This window comes from Eschrichtius robustus, chromosome 7, assembly GCF_028021215.1.
Source record: "Eschrichtius robustus isolate mEscRob2 chromosome 7, mEscRob2.pri, whole genome shotgun sequence".
Lineage (NCBI taxonomy): Eukaryota > Metazoa > Chordata > Mammalia > Artiodactyla > Eschrichtiidae > Eschrichtius > Eschrichtius robustus.
In genome coordinates, this window is record NC_090830.1 from 112610722 (window position 1) to 112629313 (window position 18592).

The window sequence follows — 18592 nt, forward strand, 5'->3', positions numbered from 1 at the left end:
CCTTCCTGAAGGGCAGTTTGGCATTGTCCACAGAAATTTCAAATGTACATACATGTATACCCTTTAACTCAGCAATCTCCTTTCGAGGAAACTATTCCATAGAAAGAGTGTACAAAAACGCAAAGATTAAAAAAAAAAAAAAGGGAATTCCTTGGGAGTCCAGTGGTTAGGACTCAGTGTTTCCACTGCAGGGGCTGTGGGTTCCATTCCTGGTCAGGGAACTAAGATCCCACAGCAAAAAAAAGGAAAGATACATGTACAAGAATGTTCACTGTAACTTAATTTGTAATAGTGAAAAACTAGAAATCACAAATATAATTTAAATAATGATAATGATATTAAATTACATATTCATTTAAATAATGATATATTCTTTTAATGGAACTGGTACTCACCAAGATCTCAGTATATATTGGTTAATGAATGGACAAACATATTGTTACACGAAAAAAAAGCAAGTAATAGAACCATACATGTGGAATGGTCCCATTTTTGAACAAAGGTCAATGTGTGTCCCTATACATTTTTTTTAAGGTTAAAAAAAACACATCTGGGAATTCCCTGGTGGTCCAGTGGTTAGGACTCCACGCTCTCACTGCCGAGGGCCTGGGTTCAATCCCTGCTCAGGGAACTAAAATCCCACAAGCCACGTGGAGCGGCCAAAACAAAAACAAAATAAAACAAAACAAAACCCTTTTATTTAGAGGGGCTGAAATGATTGTACGCTAATTAGAACAGCTAGGTTGTGTAACAAATAACTTGAAAATTCCCTATTGATATTCTCCAAGAGTTAGATTCCATTACACGTGACTTGTTCTTTCTTTGGGCCTGGAAAAAATATACACAACTGACTTTTGACAAATAATTTATTCCTCCCTTTCCCATGTTTAGAAATCCTTATGATCCCTCAGTTCCTTCTGGAACAAACTTTCCTCTTCTTCTCCAGCTAGCCCCAGTGGGTTCACCTTTACAGGCTCTGGGACTAGGACAGGAAGTAATGTTTGAATGTTTCTTCACTGGGACCTATACGTTTTTATATATATAGAAAAAGTGTGGCTGAATACACACCAAAGGTGACAAGGGTTAAATCTGGGGATTGGAATTTGTAGGCCAAGTATATTTCTTACTTAAATAGTTTTGTACTCTTTGAAGTGATTTTTAAACTTTTGTAATACAAAACTTTTTTAAAAAATAAGAAAACAGGGACTTCCCTGGTGGCACAGTGGTTAAGACTCTGCACTCCCAATTCAGGGGGCCTGGGTTCCATCACTAGTCAGGGAACTAGATCCCACATGCATGCCGCAACCAAGAGTTCGCATGCCACAAGTAAGAAGCCTGTGTGCCACAACTAAGGAGCCCACAAGCCGCAACTAAGGAGCCTGCCTGCTGCAACAGACCCGGCACAACCAAATAAATAAATAATATTTAAAAAAAAGAAAAAGAGACAGCGACTGCGATTCCAGCAAGAGGAGGAGAAGATGGACAAGGGGAAGGCCGGGCGACGGTGATCTTCATCCGAAATTGTCACAGAAGGGAAAAGGAAAAAGCCTTCATGTTTGGAGTTACATAAGATACATCAGAAATACATCTACATGTGGAACAACTCTTACAGAACACCTACTGAACGCTGGCAGAAGACTTCAGACCTCCCAAAAGGGTCTTGGTGCTCCGGCCGGGTGTCAGGCCTGAGCCTCTGAGGTGGGAGAGCCGAGTTCAGGATATTGGTCCACCAGAGACCTCCCGGACCCACGTAATATCAAACGGTGAAAGCTCTCCCAGAGATCTCCATCTCAACGCTACGAGCCAGCTCCACTCAACGACCAGCAAGCTACAGTGCTGGACACGCTGTGCCAAACAACTAGCAAGACAGGAACACAACCCCACCCATTAGCAGAGAGGCTGCCTAAAATCATAATAAAAAAGATGTTACCACTGTTCAAACTCAGAAGCTCAGAACGCTGGGATCTTTCTTTGCAGGGGGTTTTTAATTTATTTCTGGAAAATGTTGAAGTGATGCTTTGAGGTTAGGGTCTTTTTCAATTTAAATCTAAGAACATCTTATTATGCATGGTTGTTTCCTTCATGAATTTAAAACTCATTATTGTAATATATATTGTATTTTAAATTTATGAGAATATTAAGCTTATTAGAATCCTTTGCTCTTTTTCTCTGTTTTGTAAATTTGAGAGGGTACATCTTAAAGGGTGACACAACTATATGTGTTTGTATATATATATATATATATATGTTTTTTAAATATTTATTTTTTATTGGGGTACAGTTGCTTTACAATGTTGTGCTAGCTCGTGCTGCAAAGCAAAGTGAACATATCCCCTCCCTTTTGGATTTCCTCCCATCCAGGTCACCACAGAGCACCAAGTAGAGTTCCCTGTGCTATACAGCAGGTCCTCACTAGTTATCTATTTCATACGCAGCGGCGTATGAAATAGATTGACCCAGATGTCAATCTCAATCTCCCAATTCATCCCAGCCCGACACAACTATATCTTAAAAGATATCCTGATTATAAATCTGGACTAATTTTATCACTACTAAGTATTACTATAGAGTTCTAATGAATAAAGCTTAAGATAGCACTTAAAAAAAAAAGAAAAAAAAGAAAAAGGAAACAATATGAAGTAGCTTCTAAATGGCAAATGAGTAAATAATAGACATAGTGATGGACTGTAGAAATACAGAGAGGGATCAAGGTTGGCTGGGATGACCAAAAAGTCTTTCCAGGATAAAATAGGGCATCAAAGATGTTTTGAGGCTAAAGTTTTCCACAAGGCAGGAAAACACCTGTTGTATTTGGAAGATAGCAAGATGATCTGCAGTAGCAGGAAGTAAATTTGGTAATGAGACACCAACGTGGGTTTCTGAGTAGCTCAGAGAGACACTGATAATGCTGTGTTCTAAGATTGAACTCGCGGTAGTGCCGCAGTGTAGCGGGTGAGGCTTAGCTCCTGGAGTGCGGGTGCCCACGAGGGGGTGCTGTTTCAAAACACAGGCCCACTTGGACTAAGGAGAAAGGAACGTGCCGCAGGTAAAACGTCAGACAAAGAGGGAGTCTGACAGTTGGACAAATTGGGAAAATAAAAAGATACGCAAAAGGTAATTATCCCCTTATTACCTTGCGCTCCCCAACTAGGTCCCCCCGCGCAACACAAAATAATGCATTACAGTATGCCTATAGCACGTGCCACTCAGGCTCTGCTGAACGCGACTACTACTCCCAGGCTCCCTCGCGGGGCCAGTGCCCTCTTCCCGGGTGCAAATGGGTATCGCCACTCAGTCTTCTGGGATCCGTAGTCTTGCAGTGTCTCTCGGGAGTTGTAGTTCCCTTCCCACAATCGGCTGGGCGAGGCGGCGCCGGCGATCAGAGCTGCGCCGGGTGTTCAGGGGCCAAGATGGCGGCGCGCCGGGGACTAAGAGACGGAGTCGCGCCGCCTCCGAGTGGGGGCCCCGGCCCCGACCCTGGCGGTGGAGTGCGCAGCAGCGGTTGGGGGAGTCGGAGCCAAGCGCCGTATGGCACTGTGGGCGCTGTGAGTGGCGGGGAGCAGGTGAGACTGGCGGGCGGCCCGCGGCTGGCAGCAAAGCGGCGTGTGCCGGGCGGTGACACGTGGACGCCACAGGAAAGGGAAGAAGCGTTCGGGAGTCGATGCCGGGTGGCTGCGGAAGACGGATTGGACCGAGCGGACCTGGGTCGTTTGCTGGGGGGATGCGGGCAGAGGCGGGTCCTTATGGCGATTCCTCCGGAACGCCGGAGGGGCAGAGCAGGGTGTAGGAAACCTGGCCCCTGTGTGTGGGGGACTCGGACTTAGAGTAATAGAGTAAGACCTCTCTCTAAGGATGCCGAGTGGGGGCTGCCTGTAGCCCAGCGCCGCAGTGCCTTTTCGGAGCCACGTGGGGTGGGGGGGAGCGATTTTCCCGGGATAATTTGTCTGCTTCCCCTCCCCCTCTAGGCGGCCCCGGCACCCACGTGGGTTGGGCGGGGGGGGGGGAGGCCCTCGGGTCCACGTGGGGGCGGGGAGGGGATGTCCACGTGGCTCCCGCTCCAGGCTGCCGGGCATCTCGTATCGGCGCTGGAGCCGCACTGCCGGGAACTGGGTGTGTCTCAGCCGGTCCCGCCATCTCCGATCGGCGCTGGGGGCCCCAGGCTGGGAAGGAAGGAAGGTAGGGGCTGTTAGAATCAACTTTGCCCAGAGCCTTGGAGGAGTTTTTTTCTTTTTGCTTTGGTCCGCGTCGCCCCTCGACAGCGGATGGTAAAGGACTTTCCAGGTGTGCGGGTAGTCTGTTCCCTGCGGATGGCGGAGTGTGTTGGGGAGGGTAGAGGGCTGAGGTTGAAGGGCTGTGGAGTGGCAGCCTCTGTCCGACCGGCTTGGGGTGGGTTGTGAGTCATGGGCACTGGCGTTTTTGTTGCCTGCAGTCCTGCCTCGTTCGTAATTCAAGGGGCATGGGAGGTGTCATCATTTACATGGCACAAGCTTAAAGAAAGGGAATCCTCTCCTTCCCTCACTTTTCCTCAAGCATCTCTTTTGAGGAGGCAGCTAAGGCCTGCTCCTGTGAATTGATACAGACAAATTTGAGATGGTCTGTGTTTAAGCTTCTCTGGAATTTTTGCTGGGGATGGCAAAAGTTGGAGGCGATCTGAGAACTACTCAACACTAGTTGAACGTTTACTAAATGGGGGGGGGGCATTCTTTCTGTCATACTCTTTTTTTCCTGGTCTTCAGTTTCCATACTTAAAAGTGTTATCGTCCCACTCCTCACCAGGGCTTCTTAAAAGTTCCCACCCAGAGTGGAGGTCGGCAAGACTTAGTTTGAACTGTTATCTCTCTTAAGCAATTAAGCTGAGTCCTTGAAAGCTTTTTTTTTTTTTTCTTTTTTGGTTTCTAGTTGGGAGTTGGGCTGCAGGCTGCCAGGTAATATCAGTTATAGCAGACCAATCCAGGCCCTTGGGGGTGGGGGTGGGGAGTTGCTTCTGGGGCTCTAACTTGGGAGCTGCCCACCCGCTCTTCCCTTATTTTCTCAGAGGCCACATCTTGTGGGGCTGGTGCTGCCCACCCAGCAGCAGTGGGGGAGAGGCAGGAAGTATCCATGATCCAGCTGTAGTCCAAGTTAGGTAGTCATTTGGAGTTGGAGAGGGTCTTATGGAGAGATTGTTCACCACAAACACACACACACAAAGATGAGTATGTGGAAGCTAGTCAATCAGCCAGCAACTTACTGAGATTCCATTATGTTTAGACATAGGGGATACTATGGTAAACCACACATGGTCCCTGTCCTCCAGGATCTTATGTTTTTATCAGGTTAGACAGACAATAAATAATGATGAGGGGGACAGAGGAAAGTGCAGCATATTATATAATCAGCAGTAGTAATCTACGTTGCAGGGTCTGGGAAGAGACATTTTAAGGTGAGATTGTGGGGGGCGGAGGGGAGGGGGAGCTTTCCTCAGAGGGAACAGTGTGTGAAGGCCTTGAGGTGGGAGAGAACATGGCTTATTGGAGAAACCCGTATGGCTGGTGTATACAGAGACAGACAGAGTGGTGAGAGAAGACACGCTGGAGGAGTCTGCTGGGGAATACCAGGACCACTGTAAGCCATTTAAGGACTTTAAACCTAGTGCTAAGAGCAGGAAGATGCCCTTGGAGGGATTAGAGAGTGTCTCAAGAGGTGATCAAATGTGTATTTTCACGTTTGTAGCTGGTTTTGAACCCTGCAGGGACAAGCCGGATATGGGAAAGCCAGTCGGGAGGTTGTTAAAGTTAAGAGATGTTGGTGGCTGGCACACTCTTAGCCTGAGCTTATCCTCTCCATGATCTTGGTACTCTGGGAGCTGTGCTGTTTGGGGTTTGAGGGGAGGGACGGGTGAGGTCAGGTAAAGAGGGGGTTCTGTGACTGGGGCTCCAGTACCTGCCTGATGGAAGTGGTGATAGGTGGTTCATAAAGCTGGACAGTGTCTTCAGATTCTGGCCTAGTAGCTGGGTCAAGTAGGTGGCAGGGCAAGAGATGCAGCCTCTCTGCTCACCTGGGAGTGTTTGCTGAGCGAGGTGCTATTCAGCTGCTAGTTGTAATTACAGGATTGTGAAGGCCTGGGAGGAGTTAGTGCCTAAAACCTGCCACCTTTTACTTCATCTCTGGGCCTGGCCTCCTAAAGTGTCCCTATCTATCCTCTTCTCTCATTAGGCATTGTTACTCTTCAGCTTGATTAGGAGGGTGGGGGGGGGTGCAGTCACACCTGTTGCTTTTTTTTTCTTTTGGAAGAGGTACAGAGTTTCCCTTTGCTGCCAAAGGAGAGGTAAGACTGGCTTGTCTGTGTTTGTTCCTGTTCTCTGGCCTTTGCATCATCTATAATTTCGTATAGTGGAGATACCCCTGCCTCTGGCCTCCGGCCTTGCCAGCCACTTCTGGCCCTGCCCACGCCCACACTCTTGACAGGCCTGGGCGGATGGCTCCCTGCCTGACAAGGCTGAAGATGTTGTTGGTTCTCAGGGAAGAGGTGGGGTGGGGCGGGGCTTTTCCATCCACCAAATCAAGCTTTCTCTTCTTTTGCTCTAACCTGGTTGGGGTAGGGAAGAGACTTTTCCCTTGGGACTACCTTTGAGAGGTTGGGTGGCACACTGTAGGGCCTTCAAAATAGAAGTTCGAAATAAGTGTGACTCTCAGCTGTGTATACTGCGATACACTGTGCCAGGCATGGTGGGTGACCAGGAAGTATAAGCACAGTTTAAACCCTTCCAAGAGCCAAGAAAAATATAAGCTAATAGAATACAAAGGGTTATTTGCCCCAAAGGAACTTGGAATATAGTTTTAGTAATGATGCAAGGAATGTCATGGGATAGGGAAGGGGGTAGGATGTGATTGCCAGAAAAGTGAGTGGTACAGGAACACGTATGAATTCGGGGTGTGAGGAGAGATGCGTTGGGGAAGCCTGAGGTGTCTTCTTGAAGAAGGTGAGATTTGAGCTAAGCAGAGAAGAGAGACCTAAGTGGGATTTGAGGGAGGTAAGGTGGTTGTAGTTGGAATTGCCTGCTTGCTGACCTCCTCTCCTTTGGTGTGCCCCTCAGAATGTCTGTCTTCATCACTGCCAGCAGATAACTCTTCTGAACAATCTTGGTCCTTTTGATGTTTTTATTCCCCAGTTTATCAATCTCATGTGGTTCCAAGTGTTTCTGGATGGAGTCTAAACTTTTTTTTTCCCAGAAGGTTCTTGAACACTGCCATCTGGTTGTGGCTGTGGCTCATAGTTTGTACTTCTCTCCGCCCAGCAAGTCCAGAGTGTGTTGGGGCTCCTGCTGAGTCTGAGGCCATTGGTGGAGGGCTGGGTACCTGGTTTACAGAGTGTATAAATCAGCTGCCCCCGAGGGCCCATGCCCTGCAGCCTTCACTGTGCCTTTCTGACCTTATCCCCTTTTGCCCCAGGTGCTGCTGCATGAGGAGGGGGATGATTCTGGCTTTGTCAGTCTATCTCGGCTGGGCCCCTGTTTGAGGGACAAGGACTTAGAGATGGAGGAGCTGATACTGCAGGATGGGACACTGCTGGGGACCATGCACAGCTATATGGATGCCTCCCTCATCTCCCTCATTGAAGATTTTGGTGGCCTTGGAGAGGTGAGCTGGGGCTGGGCTTGGAGGTCTTCAGGCAGGAGCTTTGGCTCAGTGGCTCTGTTTTCCTAGCACCTTGGTTCCTAGATACTCAGCCTGAGTCCTTGAAGTGTGTTTTTGTTTCTCGGTGAGAGTTGGGCTGCATCCCATGTAAGAGGATGCCCTGGCAGACTTGGATTATCATCCAAGGCTTTTCACCCTGCCTGGGCCCCTGACTTACATGTTCAGAGGGTTCTGATCTTTGTTTTGAGTCCAATTCCAGCTTAGCCAAGGGTTGTCTGCTGAGCATCCCACATCTTACCTGAGGGTGTAGGGAGTATGAAACATAAGTTCAAGACTCAATTTTGATAGGTCTCTGTTGACACTGGAGAGATGGTGGATGGTAGTAAATGAGATTGGAACCCATGCCTCCTGGTACTAACATCTCTCTCTGGCAAATTGAGCTGAACTGAGCCTGGGAGAGGGATTCTCTTGGCATCCAGTCCTTCTCAGTGGCCTGGTAGGTCATAGGGATGGTGGTGGGACCTTCCTGTTGTCTTTCCTGAGCAGAGCAGGTTATCTCTGGAGGACCAGAATGAAGTGTCACTGCTCACAGCTCTAACAGAGATCTTGGACAATGCAGATTCCGAGAACCTGTCTCCATTTGACAGCATTCCTGACTCAGAGCTGCTTGTGTCACCTCGGGAGGGCTCCTCTGTAAGTGTGGGATGAGGGGAAGGGGGTGTGTGGTTGGTGCAAAGGTTAGAACCATGTCCATGAGCCTACTCATAAAGTTCTGAAGCACAAACAGATTTCAGGTCTTTTTCTCCCTTTTAGCTGCACAGGCTGCTCAGCCTCTCTCGGACACCCCCAGAACGTGACCTCATCACACCGACTGACCCATTGGGGCCCAGCACAGGCAGCAGTAGAGTGAGTGGGGTAAGCCTGACCTAGGGAGCCTCATGGACTCCCAGGGGGAAGAATATATGGGGACAGGTCTGGGAAAAGATATTCCTGGAGAAAACTCCTATGTCTTATCTTCTCTCCTGTAGGTTGAGATGTCTCTCACAGATCCTCCTTGGGACTTCTCTCCACCCTCTTTCTTGGAGACCTCTTCCCCCAAGCTTCCTAGCTGGAGACCCCCAAGGTCAAGACCCCGCTGGGGCCAGTCCCCACCTCCCCAGCAGCGTAGTGATGGGGAAGAAGAGGAGGAGGTGGCCGGCTTCAGCAGCGAGATGCTTGCTGGGGAGCTCAACAACTCTGTGAGCAGCATCGCAGACTTCCCCATGCACCTGGCCTGTCCCGAGGAGGAAGATAAAACAGCAGTAGCAGCAGAGATGGCAGTGCAGACAGCTGGCGATGAGAGCATCTCCTCCCTGAGTGAGCTGGTGCGGGCCATGCACCCGTACTGCCTGCCTAACCTCACCCACCTGACGGCACTTGAGGATGAGCTTCAAGAGCAGCCAGATGATTTGACACTGCCTGAGGATTGTGTGGTGCTGGAGATTGTGGGCCAGGCGGCCACAGCTGGCAACGACCTGGAGATCCCAGTTGTGGTGCGACAGATCCCTACTGGACCCCAGCCTGTCCTCCTGGATGACTCGCTAGAGGCCAGTCCAGCCTTGCAGCTGATCATGCCTGCACTAGAGGCAGAGACAGAGGCTGCTGTGCCCAGGGAAGCCCTCTGCCCTGAGAAAGAGGGGTTGCCACTGGACTCAAAGGAAAAGCTGGAGTCAGCCTGCTTGTTGGAGCCCAGGGAGGTCATGGAGCCAATGGCACCCAAGGGGCCTCAGAACCCACCAGCCAACGCAATGCTAAGTTCCCAGAGAGCTCGAAAGGGCAGGAGGAAGAAGATCAAGGAGCAGCCAGCTGCCTGTGCAGAAGGTTATGCCAGGAGGCTGAGGTCAGCCTCTCGTGGGCAGTCTACAGCAGTTACAGAGCTGACCTCTCAGGGAGGCAGCTTGTCTCAGGAGGACCTTCAGAGAGAGGTTGCGCCTCCCCATGGTAGAGGGAAGCCCCGGGCTTGGGCTCGGGCCTGGGCAGCTGCCTTGGAGAAGCCTGGCTCTGGGAACTTGGAGAGTAGTGCTGGACAAGCTAGTCCTGCTAAAGAAGGTCCTCTAGACCTCTACCCCAGCCTGGTTGACCCCATCCAAGCCAACCCTGTTTCAACCCATCTCTCCCTGGTTGACTCTGCTCAAGCTGACCCCATGCCACTTGACTCTGTTGAAGCTGATCCCACTGCGATTGACCCTGATCCCACTGTGGCTGACCCTGTACCTGTTGACCCTAAACTGGTTGACCCTCTCCCAGCTGACCCAGTGCTGATTGACCCAGTTCTGCCTGACTCAGCAGCAGTTGACCGTGCAGTGGTTGTTCCCATCTCAGATGACTTGCCTCCAGTTGACCCTGTCCTAGCCAAGCCAGTACAAGTTGACTCTCTTCCCAATGACCTGGCTCCAGTTGACCCTGTACTAGTTAAGTCTAGGCCAACTGATCCCAGACGTGGTGCAGTGTCATCAGCCCAGGGGAGTCCAGCCCCGCAGCTCCTCCTGGAGTCAGAGTCCTCAGACCCCCCAAAAGCCATCAATCCTGAAGTCAAGGAGGTCATGGGTCCTCTGAAGGGGGAAAGTGGTACTAGTGCCACAACCCAGGAAGCCAGGCCTCGGCCTCTTAGCCTGTCTGAGTACCGGCGACGAAGACAGCAGCGCCAGGCAGAGGCAGAAGAGAGGAACCCCCAGCCCCCAGCTGGGAAGTGGCCCAGCCTCCCAGAAACTCCCACAGGGCTGGCAGACATCCCTTGTCTTGTCCCACCAGCCCCAGCCAAGAAGACAACTCTGCAGAGAAGCCCTGAGGCTCCTTCTGAGGCTTGCTTTGCACCTGTGGGTCCCAGCCCTGCCTCTCCTAGTCCTGAGCCACCTGCAGGCAAACCTATGACCTCAACTCCCACTGAGCAGGTGCCGTCCCAAGAGATGCTACTGCCAGCAAGACCTCCACCTCCTGCTGTGCAGTCCATGCCCCCCACAATGCCCACTGCCCTGCCATTTCCCACGGGTGGGCTGGGCATGACCCCCATGCTGCCCCTTCCCACAAATGGGCAAGGTGTCCCCAGTCTGCCCCCACCACCCTTGCAGCCTCCTAGTGTTCCGATGTCTGTGGGGCCAGTGCCACCTGATCCCTTTACTCACTATGCCCCTGTGCCACCCTGGCCTTGTTATCCCCCCTTGTCCCCTTCTGGCTATCCTTGCTTGCCCCCTCCACCAACGGTGCCCCTAGTGTCTGGTACTCCAGGTGCCTATGCTGTGCCCTCCACTTGCAATGTGCCTTGGGTACCTCCTCCTGCCCCAGTCCCACCTTATAGCTCCAGCTGTACCTATGGGCCCTTGGGATGGGGCCCAGGGCTGCAACACCCTCCATTCTGGCCTACTGTTCCCCCACCTTCTTTGCCTCTAACCTCTGTTGGAAGAGCTGTTCCCTCACCCAAGGTGGAGCCCAGTGGCATCCCACCTGGCCCTCCTGATAGTGTACTGACTGTGCCGATGGCTCCTCCCCTCAGTCTTGGGGCAGCTGGCCAGGGAGCTCCACAGATAGAGCCCACCAAGGTGGAGGTCAAGCCAGTGCCTGCATCTCCCCATCTGAAACACAAGGTGTCCTCCCCGGTGCACAGCCCTCGGATCAAGGCTCCACTGTGTCTGCCTGCTGAGAGTGTGGCTGTTGAGCCTGCATCAGAGAGGCTAAAGCCTGAGCCCCAGGAAGCTAGGCCCAGAGAGAAGGCACCCTCTCCTGTTGCCAAGGCTGTTCCCACATCTGCACCAAGGCAGAGCACTACCACCAAACTGCCTGCTGTCCACCCAGCCCGTCTAAGGACACTGTCCTTTCTGCCTACCCCACGTACCCAGGGTCCTGAGGATGTGGTACAGGCTTTCATCAGTGAGATTGGTGAGTGCCACACCATTCAGTTGGTGTGAAGAATGGCATGGGGGTTGTGTGAGGAGTGTCCTCCATAAAACAGGATAAACTACCTTGATGGGACTGACCTTTGTTGGATTTCTTTGGAGAGTTCTTGAGAGGTAGAAGTCTGGGTTGGTTTGATTCTTTCTGCTTTGCGTTGCTGCCTTGGTTTACTTAGTACAGTGGGCATGGGGAGCCTAGGGGAAGAAGTGAGGTGACTTGGGACTTCTGGGACCTGTGTACTCAGTTGATAGGGGCTGTGTTGTATGCTTCCACAGGAATTGAGGCATCGGACCTGTCCAGTCTGCTGGAGCAATTTGAGAAATCAGAAGGTGAGGAAACCTGGGTAGCTTTGCTCCAACCCTTTTTTGTTGATGTTTCCTTTGGGCCTAGCCCTGTAGTTGCTTAAACTGGGGGGAGGGAGAAGGGGAGTCTCAGCCACTAGAGCAGCCCCCTAATTGGAATGGGAAGACAAGATTTACCTGTGACACAATCTAAGCCAGGGAGAGTGGTGAGTACAGCATGGCAAGAACTATAAAGAGTAGATGGATGGCGAGATTCAAGTGGGTTGGGTTATTTGGGGAGGTAGCTCTCCAGGTGAGCCTTGGAAGACAGAAATTCAGAGACTGTGTGGTGAATAAAGGCAGAGGTATAGGAAAGATCGCATGTGGTGTATTTGAAAGGCAATGGATAGCTCAGCTTCTCAGTACAAGGCATGGATCTAGGTGCTGCGGGAGATATTAACGTCCTGTTCTCAGATGAGCTTATGGTCTGACTGGGGAGAAGAATTTGCAGAAATGACTGCTGAATTGGTAACAGGTATCTGTAGTACAAGGCAAAATAGAAAATATAAGTGTAGATCAAGAGTAGGTTATAAGACTAGGAAGTTAGTTAGGTGGGTTATGTAGAGCCTGGAATGCTAGGCTTAGAAGTTTGGACTCCCCAGGTTCAGTGGGGAGTGTGCTTGTTTCTGAGCAGAGAAGGGACATGATTAAAAATATACCTGGGTACCCACTGGAGGAGAATGGATCTCTGGGGAGACCCAAATGGAGTATGTAGGCAAAATGGATTTTCCTCCTTTGGGTCTCAAAGCCAGCCCTTCTGCACCTCCTCAGTATGGAACATCTGGTTGGGCTTTTAACTAGTATGGTTTCTTTGCAGCCAAAAAGGAGTGCCCTCCCCCGGCTCCTGCTGACAGCCTGGCTGTAGGAAACTCAGGGTAAGTATGGGGACATGAGTGAGTTACCCTACAGCTGTTGGTCAGCAGCCGGCCGGCACTCCAGGACTGTCAACTGGATGCCTCTGTTACAGGGACATTTAGTCCGCTCTAGTCTTTCCCTGTTCCCCACCCCCAGCTCAGCCCATCACTACAGGGTACTGTCTTGAGTGGTGAAGTAGGAGGATATATATGTACCATTCTCTGGCTGATTCCAGTCTGGGGTTCCAAATGGTGATGCCTTTTATCTTCTGGCAAGTCGTGCTTTTGGGGATTTCTTTCCTTTATTTAACAGGCGTTAAGGTTGCTCAACACTGGTAATGGTGTAAGAAAAACTGGGGGAGGATATTCATGGCTAGGGCTCCCCTGACTCCTTGGGGGGCACAGGCATCCTAGACCTCCTTGTTCCCCATTCTTCCAGCACCAAGAGGCCTTTTTTTTTTTTTTCATGTTCATGATACCCCATCCTGTTTTGCCAAGCATATTTTCCTCCACATTGATTTTGGGTTGGTTTGAGCCGGGCACGAGAGGCTCCTGGCTTGGAGGAGGTGGGGGGTATTCAAGGTCATCCAGGAATAGGGCAGAGCTGAGTTGAGACCCAACCTACATAAAGTTCAGTCACTAAGACCCCTTTTGTGCTGGAGGAGAATGATTGGGGCAGTTTGCGCCCCCCATTCCTCTCTGCACGCACCCCTCTCCCATTGCTTTGTGAGCAAAGCAGATGTACAAGATGTTGAGGAGGCAATGAACCAGGCTTTCCCTTTTCCCCCCGCCAGCAGCGTTGACACTCCCCAGGAGAAGAGGCCCCTAGACCGGTTACAAGCCCCAGAACTGGCCAACGTGGCAGGTGGGTTCAGGGTGGGGAACTCTGCCTTTGATTAGTTTATGCGGTAAATGTTTTTAGAGCCTGCTCTGCACCAAGTGTGTGTAGGTGTTGGGGATACAGAGATCTGATCCTCGTCCTTGAGGTTCTCACAGTCCAGGGGGCAGATGTCAGATGTGTAAACAAATGAGCATGTTGAGTTTCAGATGTTGTGTGTTAAAGAAGCCTGTGTGGCTTATAGTGGGATCTGAAGAGGGACAGTCAGGGCAGGGTTATATAGAAGGTAATCCTCAAAGCGGAGGCTTGAGAAAATCACTGATACCAATCAGGTAGATTTATGGGCATTCTAGGTAGATGGAATGGCTTGAGTGAGCTGGAGAAGCAAAGCCAGCCCAGTATGTTTTGGGAAATTGTGAGTGGTTCATTTTGGCTGGAGTGTAGTGGTTGATCAGGGTGCTGGGCAGAGCTCAAGGAAGAGAGAAAGCTGGAGTGGAAAGCAGGAGGTCAGGTTATGGGAACTTTGAATGCCATGTTAAGCTGGTTGGACTTTATACTATACATTGAAGAAGCAATTGAAAAAACTTTACCACTTTGGTTTTTGGGTGCTCCCACCAGCAGGAATGTAGAAGACAGGTGGACAGGTGTGATGCCCGAGGTAGGAGGTTATTAGGAGACGATTACATGAGTTCAGGCAAGATGCAGCCCAGAAGTCAGGCAGTTCTGAGGGCAGGGGGTGAGTCTAAGAATGAAGAGGTAGGACAGACAGGACCTGGCCACCAGCTAGGTTTGGGCAGTGAGAGGCTGAACAGTTCAGGAGGACCGTAGCTGGTTGGGTTTCTACTGCTGGTCTCCAAGATGGGGAACTCAGGGGAAGGAGCCGTTGTAACAGTGGGAGAAGTTGGGCTGTTGATCATTGTTAGTATACTCTGTGAGATGAAGTGGGGATCTCTGGAGCCTATATTCACAGTGTTTAGAAGTGTAGAATCGGATCTCATCCTGCTATCTCCATCCTCCCTCCCCTCACAGGGCTCACCCCTCCAGCTACCCCTCCCCATCAGTTATGGAAGCCCCTGGCTGCTGTCTCACTGCTGGCCAAAGCCAAATCTCCTAAGTCCACCGCCCAGGAGGGAACCCTGAAGCCTGAAGGAGTTACAGAGGCCAAACATCCAGCTGCAGCCTGCCTCCAAGAAGGGGTCCATGGCCCTAGTCCAGTCCATGTGGGCTCTGGGGACCATGACTATTGTGTCCGGAGCAGGACCCCCCCAAAAAAGACGCCTGCCCTAGTCATTCCAGAGGTGGGCTCCCGATGGAATGTCAAACGCCATCAGGATATCACCATCAAACCTGTCTTGTCCCTGGGCCCAGCCACCCCGCTGCCCCCATGCACAGCTGCCTCCCAGAAGCCACTTGATCACAGGACTAGCAACGATCAGGCAGATCCCCCAGCCCCTTGCCTTGCCCCATCCACCTTGCTGTCCCCTGAGGCCTCACCCTGCCGGAATGACATGAACACTAGGACTCTCCCTGATCCCTCAGCCAAGCAGCAGTCAGTACGCTGTTATCGAAAAGCCTGCAGGTCAGCCAGCCCCCCAAGCCGGGGCTGGCAAGGCCGCCGTGGCCGCAGCAGCCGTTCTGTCAGCTCTGGGTCCAACCGGACCAGCGAAGCATCTTCCTCCTCATCCTCATCGTCGTCTTCCTCATCCCGGTCCCGGTCCCGGTCCCTCTCCCCCCCACACAAGAGGTGGCGAAGGTGAGCTCTGATGGCCTGTTAGGTTCTCTCCACTTCGGAAGTTCTCTCCTCTGGTTTACTCTGAAAGCTTTAGCACATTGACTTTGATATTTTCAGGCACTAAGGCTTCTATTTCTGTCTTTGGCTTTTGTCTTCTCCCCCTTTCCTGGATTTGAAGGAGGCAAGCTGTGAGAAGATAGCTCCTATCCCCTGTTGGAGATTGGGATGTCTCTGAGGTCTCCTCCTTCCTGGAGACCTGCCTTGGGGAGACAGGGTTTGATCTTGACCACGTTGATTCCTTTGCATACTGTATCAGTCCTTATTTCTGCTATTTTCCTGGTAGTATGTGGGATGGTGGGCTGGTGGGTTGTGAATGGCAAACAGTCCTTCCTTTAATCATCTGTTGAGGAAACAGTCTGGGACAGTTCCTTTGGGTGTCACTGTGGCCTCAGCTATTTTCTGGCAGTACCTTTTTCTCAGTAATAGACCCAAATTTTTCCACTTAATCAATGAAGAATTCTTGGTTTTTGATGGTGAAGCTTATCTTCAGAAATGTCCCCTACTGCAGGTCTAGCGCATCCCCTAAATGCCGTGGTCATAGTACTCCTATGAGACATATGAGGGGAGCAGGATCCCAGAGACCCAGGCCTGCCCCCCTCCCCACCCGCAGCGAATTGTAAGACCTAGGGCCCAGCCCTTTATCTCCAAGTCTCCATTATTTTTATTCTTTCTGATTTGTTAAATATTTTTCTATTTTTAATTGCATAATTGAAAATAAGTATGATCTGTGCCCAAATACTCTAGAACATCTAAAGTTCATGAGGTTCTTAGTTTGGTCATCTGTGAAGAGTTCTTCTATATCTCCTCTGCTCTGCTTTGCCTTTGGTCCTGAGCTTCCTGACAGGGAGGCAGGGCTGGGGCCAAGGTGAGGTAAGTGGAATATACCTGCACCGCTCCCAGCATTCCTGTGTGCCCCTTTGTTCTCCAGGTCCAGTTGCAGTTCCTCTGGACGTTCCCGAAGATGCTCTTCCTCTTCCTCCTCCTCATCTTCCTCCTCGTCTTCCTCATCCTCATCATCTAGTTCCCGAAGTCGGTCCCGCTCTCTATCTCCTCGCCGGAGAAGTGACAGGAGGCGGCGGTGAGCATGTTTTCAGGGAGTCGGTGCATCTGGGGTGCAGGTGCCTAAGAGTTCTGAGACTTGAGCTGCCTAATGTCTGGGGCACTGATGGCACCTTCTCCTCTTGTCAGGTACAGTTCTTATCGTTCACACGACCATTACCAAAGGCAGAGAGTTCTGCAGAAGGAGCGTGCAATAGTGAGTAGAGGAACAGGTCCTGGGAGGAGAGGGCTTGTCCCTGAGCCATGACATGAGCTCAGAGAGCCATCTGCAGCTATGGCCTTGGCTCATGGTGTGTCAATTTTCCTTGACCTAACATAGGAAGAGAGAAGAGTGGTCTTCATTGGGAAGATACCTGGTCGCATGACTAGGTCAGAGCTGAAACAGAGGTTCTCTGTTTTTGGAGAGATTGAGGAGTGCACCATCCACTTCCGTGTCCAAGGGTGAGGTTGGGCCCTAAGGTCAGGATGTCCTGTCTCATTATCTATCTTGATGCTTCTTTGTCTTTCCCCCTTGCTCTGGTGTGTTAGGCAACATAGGCACCTTCATTTCTACAGTTAGAGGGCTGGCAATTTGGGGAATGAGAAGAACCACCCCAGTCCATTACTGTACCCTGGCGAGCTGTCTCTTCTCCATGGCATGTGCCCAAATAGCCATGTCAGCCTCTGTCTCACCCTTCCCACCAGTGACAACTATGGCTTCGTCACTTATCGCTATGCCGAGGAGGCATTTGCAGCCATCGAGAGTGGCCACAAGCTGAGGCAAGCAGATGAACAGCCCTTTGATCTCTGCTTTGGGGGCCGCAGGCAGTTCTGCAAGAGAAGCTATTCTGATCTTGGTGAGTGGAGGGACGCCCTGAGCCTTTGGTATCATCTCCTCCCTCAAAAGGTCCCCAGCCTTTTGAGAGGGGCGCTAGCTAGGCAGACTTGTCTTCCTCTGACACGTGAAGAGCCTAAGGGGTGGGATGAGAGGAGAAAGGGGTGCTCACCTGTCTTTTGACTTAATATCCAGGTGATTTTAGCTCCATCCATTATAGACATGAGAGGTAGCTGGCCATTTGAGGACGCTGTGGTTGGGAGGTGTACTCAGAGACCTTGATGTTTGTCTCTCTCTACCTTTATAGACTCCAACCGGGAAGACTTTGACCCTGCTCCTGTAAAGAGCAAATTTGATTCTCTTGACTTTGACACATTGTTGAAACAGGCCCAGAAGAACCTCAGGAGGTAACCCTGGGCCCTTCTCCCCCACCCCCTTTTCTTTGGAGGTGCCCAACCTCCTCCATTCCCTCCCCCAGTCTAGGGGAGACAGCTGCTAGTGAGGAGATGACTGTTTTATAAAGAAATGGAAAAAAGTGAAATAAAAATGTGTTAAATCAGATTTTTTTAAAGCGGTATTTGTTTTTTATAATAGGCATTGAAACACATTAACTTGCATTCCTATGTAAGATGGATGGGGTTGAGGGGTTCCCCCAGTGTTTGGAAAATCGAAGTCACTATGCAGACTAATAAACATGAACTAGAGGGAACTGCCAAGTGCTGTTGTGCTTCTTTCTATGGTGGTAGTGCCAGACAAGTCACTTTTCCTCTCTGAACACAACAGGGACATGCTTACCTCTGTTTAATTCCTAGGACCCCTCTTTGGTCAGGTGTAGAATCCTGTTGTACTTGAAACTGCTCCTCAAGAGTGTTGTCAGTGATATCAGTCATCTAGGAGTGCCTCTCAAACTTTAAAAGGGCAGTTGAATCATCTGGAGATCTTTTAAAAATGCAGATTCTGACTTCTGGGATGGGGCCTGAGATTCTGCAGTTCCGACAAGGGTGGTGCTACTGGTCCAGGAAGGAATTTTAATATCAAGGACCCAGAGGAAGCTCACACTTGTTGCAAATAAAGGTTTTTGAAACTGAGGCTTGTGTGTATGTGGACCATAATAGCTTGAGCACAATGCTTGGCATTCAGCAGGTTCTCAGATGTTTAAAGAATGCATGCAGGTGGATAGACCTTTGGGGAAGAGGGAGATGTAGGAATTATACCAAGGACAGGGGAATGCCTGAGAAAGGCAAAGGAGAGGTGTGTCCCTTGAGAAAGTGGATCCTTACCTCCCTGAGGGGCATGAATGGGAAATAGTCAAGGGGTAGTGCATAGGACTGAAGGGATTGCTGTTTGCTA

At 50.6% G+C, this 18592-nt stretch overlaps 1 protein-coding gene and 1 non-coding gene across 4 annotated transcripts; one reads left to right on the forward strand and one right to left on the reverse strand.

Moving 5' to 3' along the window:
• Window positions 1-902: 902 nt before the first annotated feature.
• LOC137767925 (small nucleolar RNA SNORD22) lies at window positions 903-1022 on the reverse strand. The gene has a single exon (XR_011074612.1). It is a non-coding gene; the product is annotated as a small nucleolar RNA SNORD22 (small nucleolar RNA).
• Window positions 1023-3397: 2375 nt separating this feature from the next.
• PPRC1 (PPARG related coactivator 1) lies at window positions 3398-18277 on the forward strand. Of its 3 annotated transcripts, XM_068548437.1 has the most exons (15): window positions 3398-3563; window positions 7432-7620; window positions 8164-8310; window positions 8431-8532; window positions 8646-11529; window positions 11820-11873; window positions 12703-12760; window positions 13534-13604; window positions 14607-15330; window positions 16298-16447; window positions 16558-16624; window positions 16748-16869; window positions 17113-17264; window positions 17550-17649; window positions 18055-18277. In XM_068548437.1, the coding sequence occupies exons 1-15, from the start codon at window positions 3411-3413 to the stop codon at window positions 18092-18094; spliced, it is 5013 nt and encodes a 1670-aa protein (XP_068404538.1). In that variant the 5' UTR covers window positions 3398-3410; the 3' UTR covers window positions 18095-18277. The 3 variants fall into 3 exon arrangements, with proteins under 3 accessions (XP_068404538.1, XP_068404539.1, XP_068404540.1); XM_068548438.1 differs by lacking the exon at window positions 18055-18277 and having other exon boundaries at window positions 17550-17951; XM_068548439.1 differs by lacking the exons at window positions 13534-13604; window positions 14607-15330; window positions 18055-18277 and having other exon boundaries at window positions 17550-17951.
• Window positions 18278-18592: the final 315 nt, after the last annotated feature.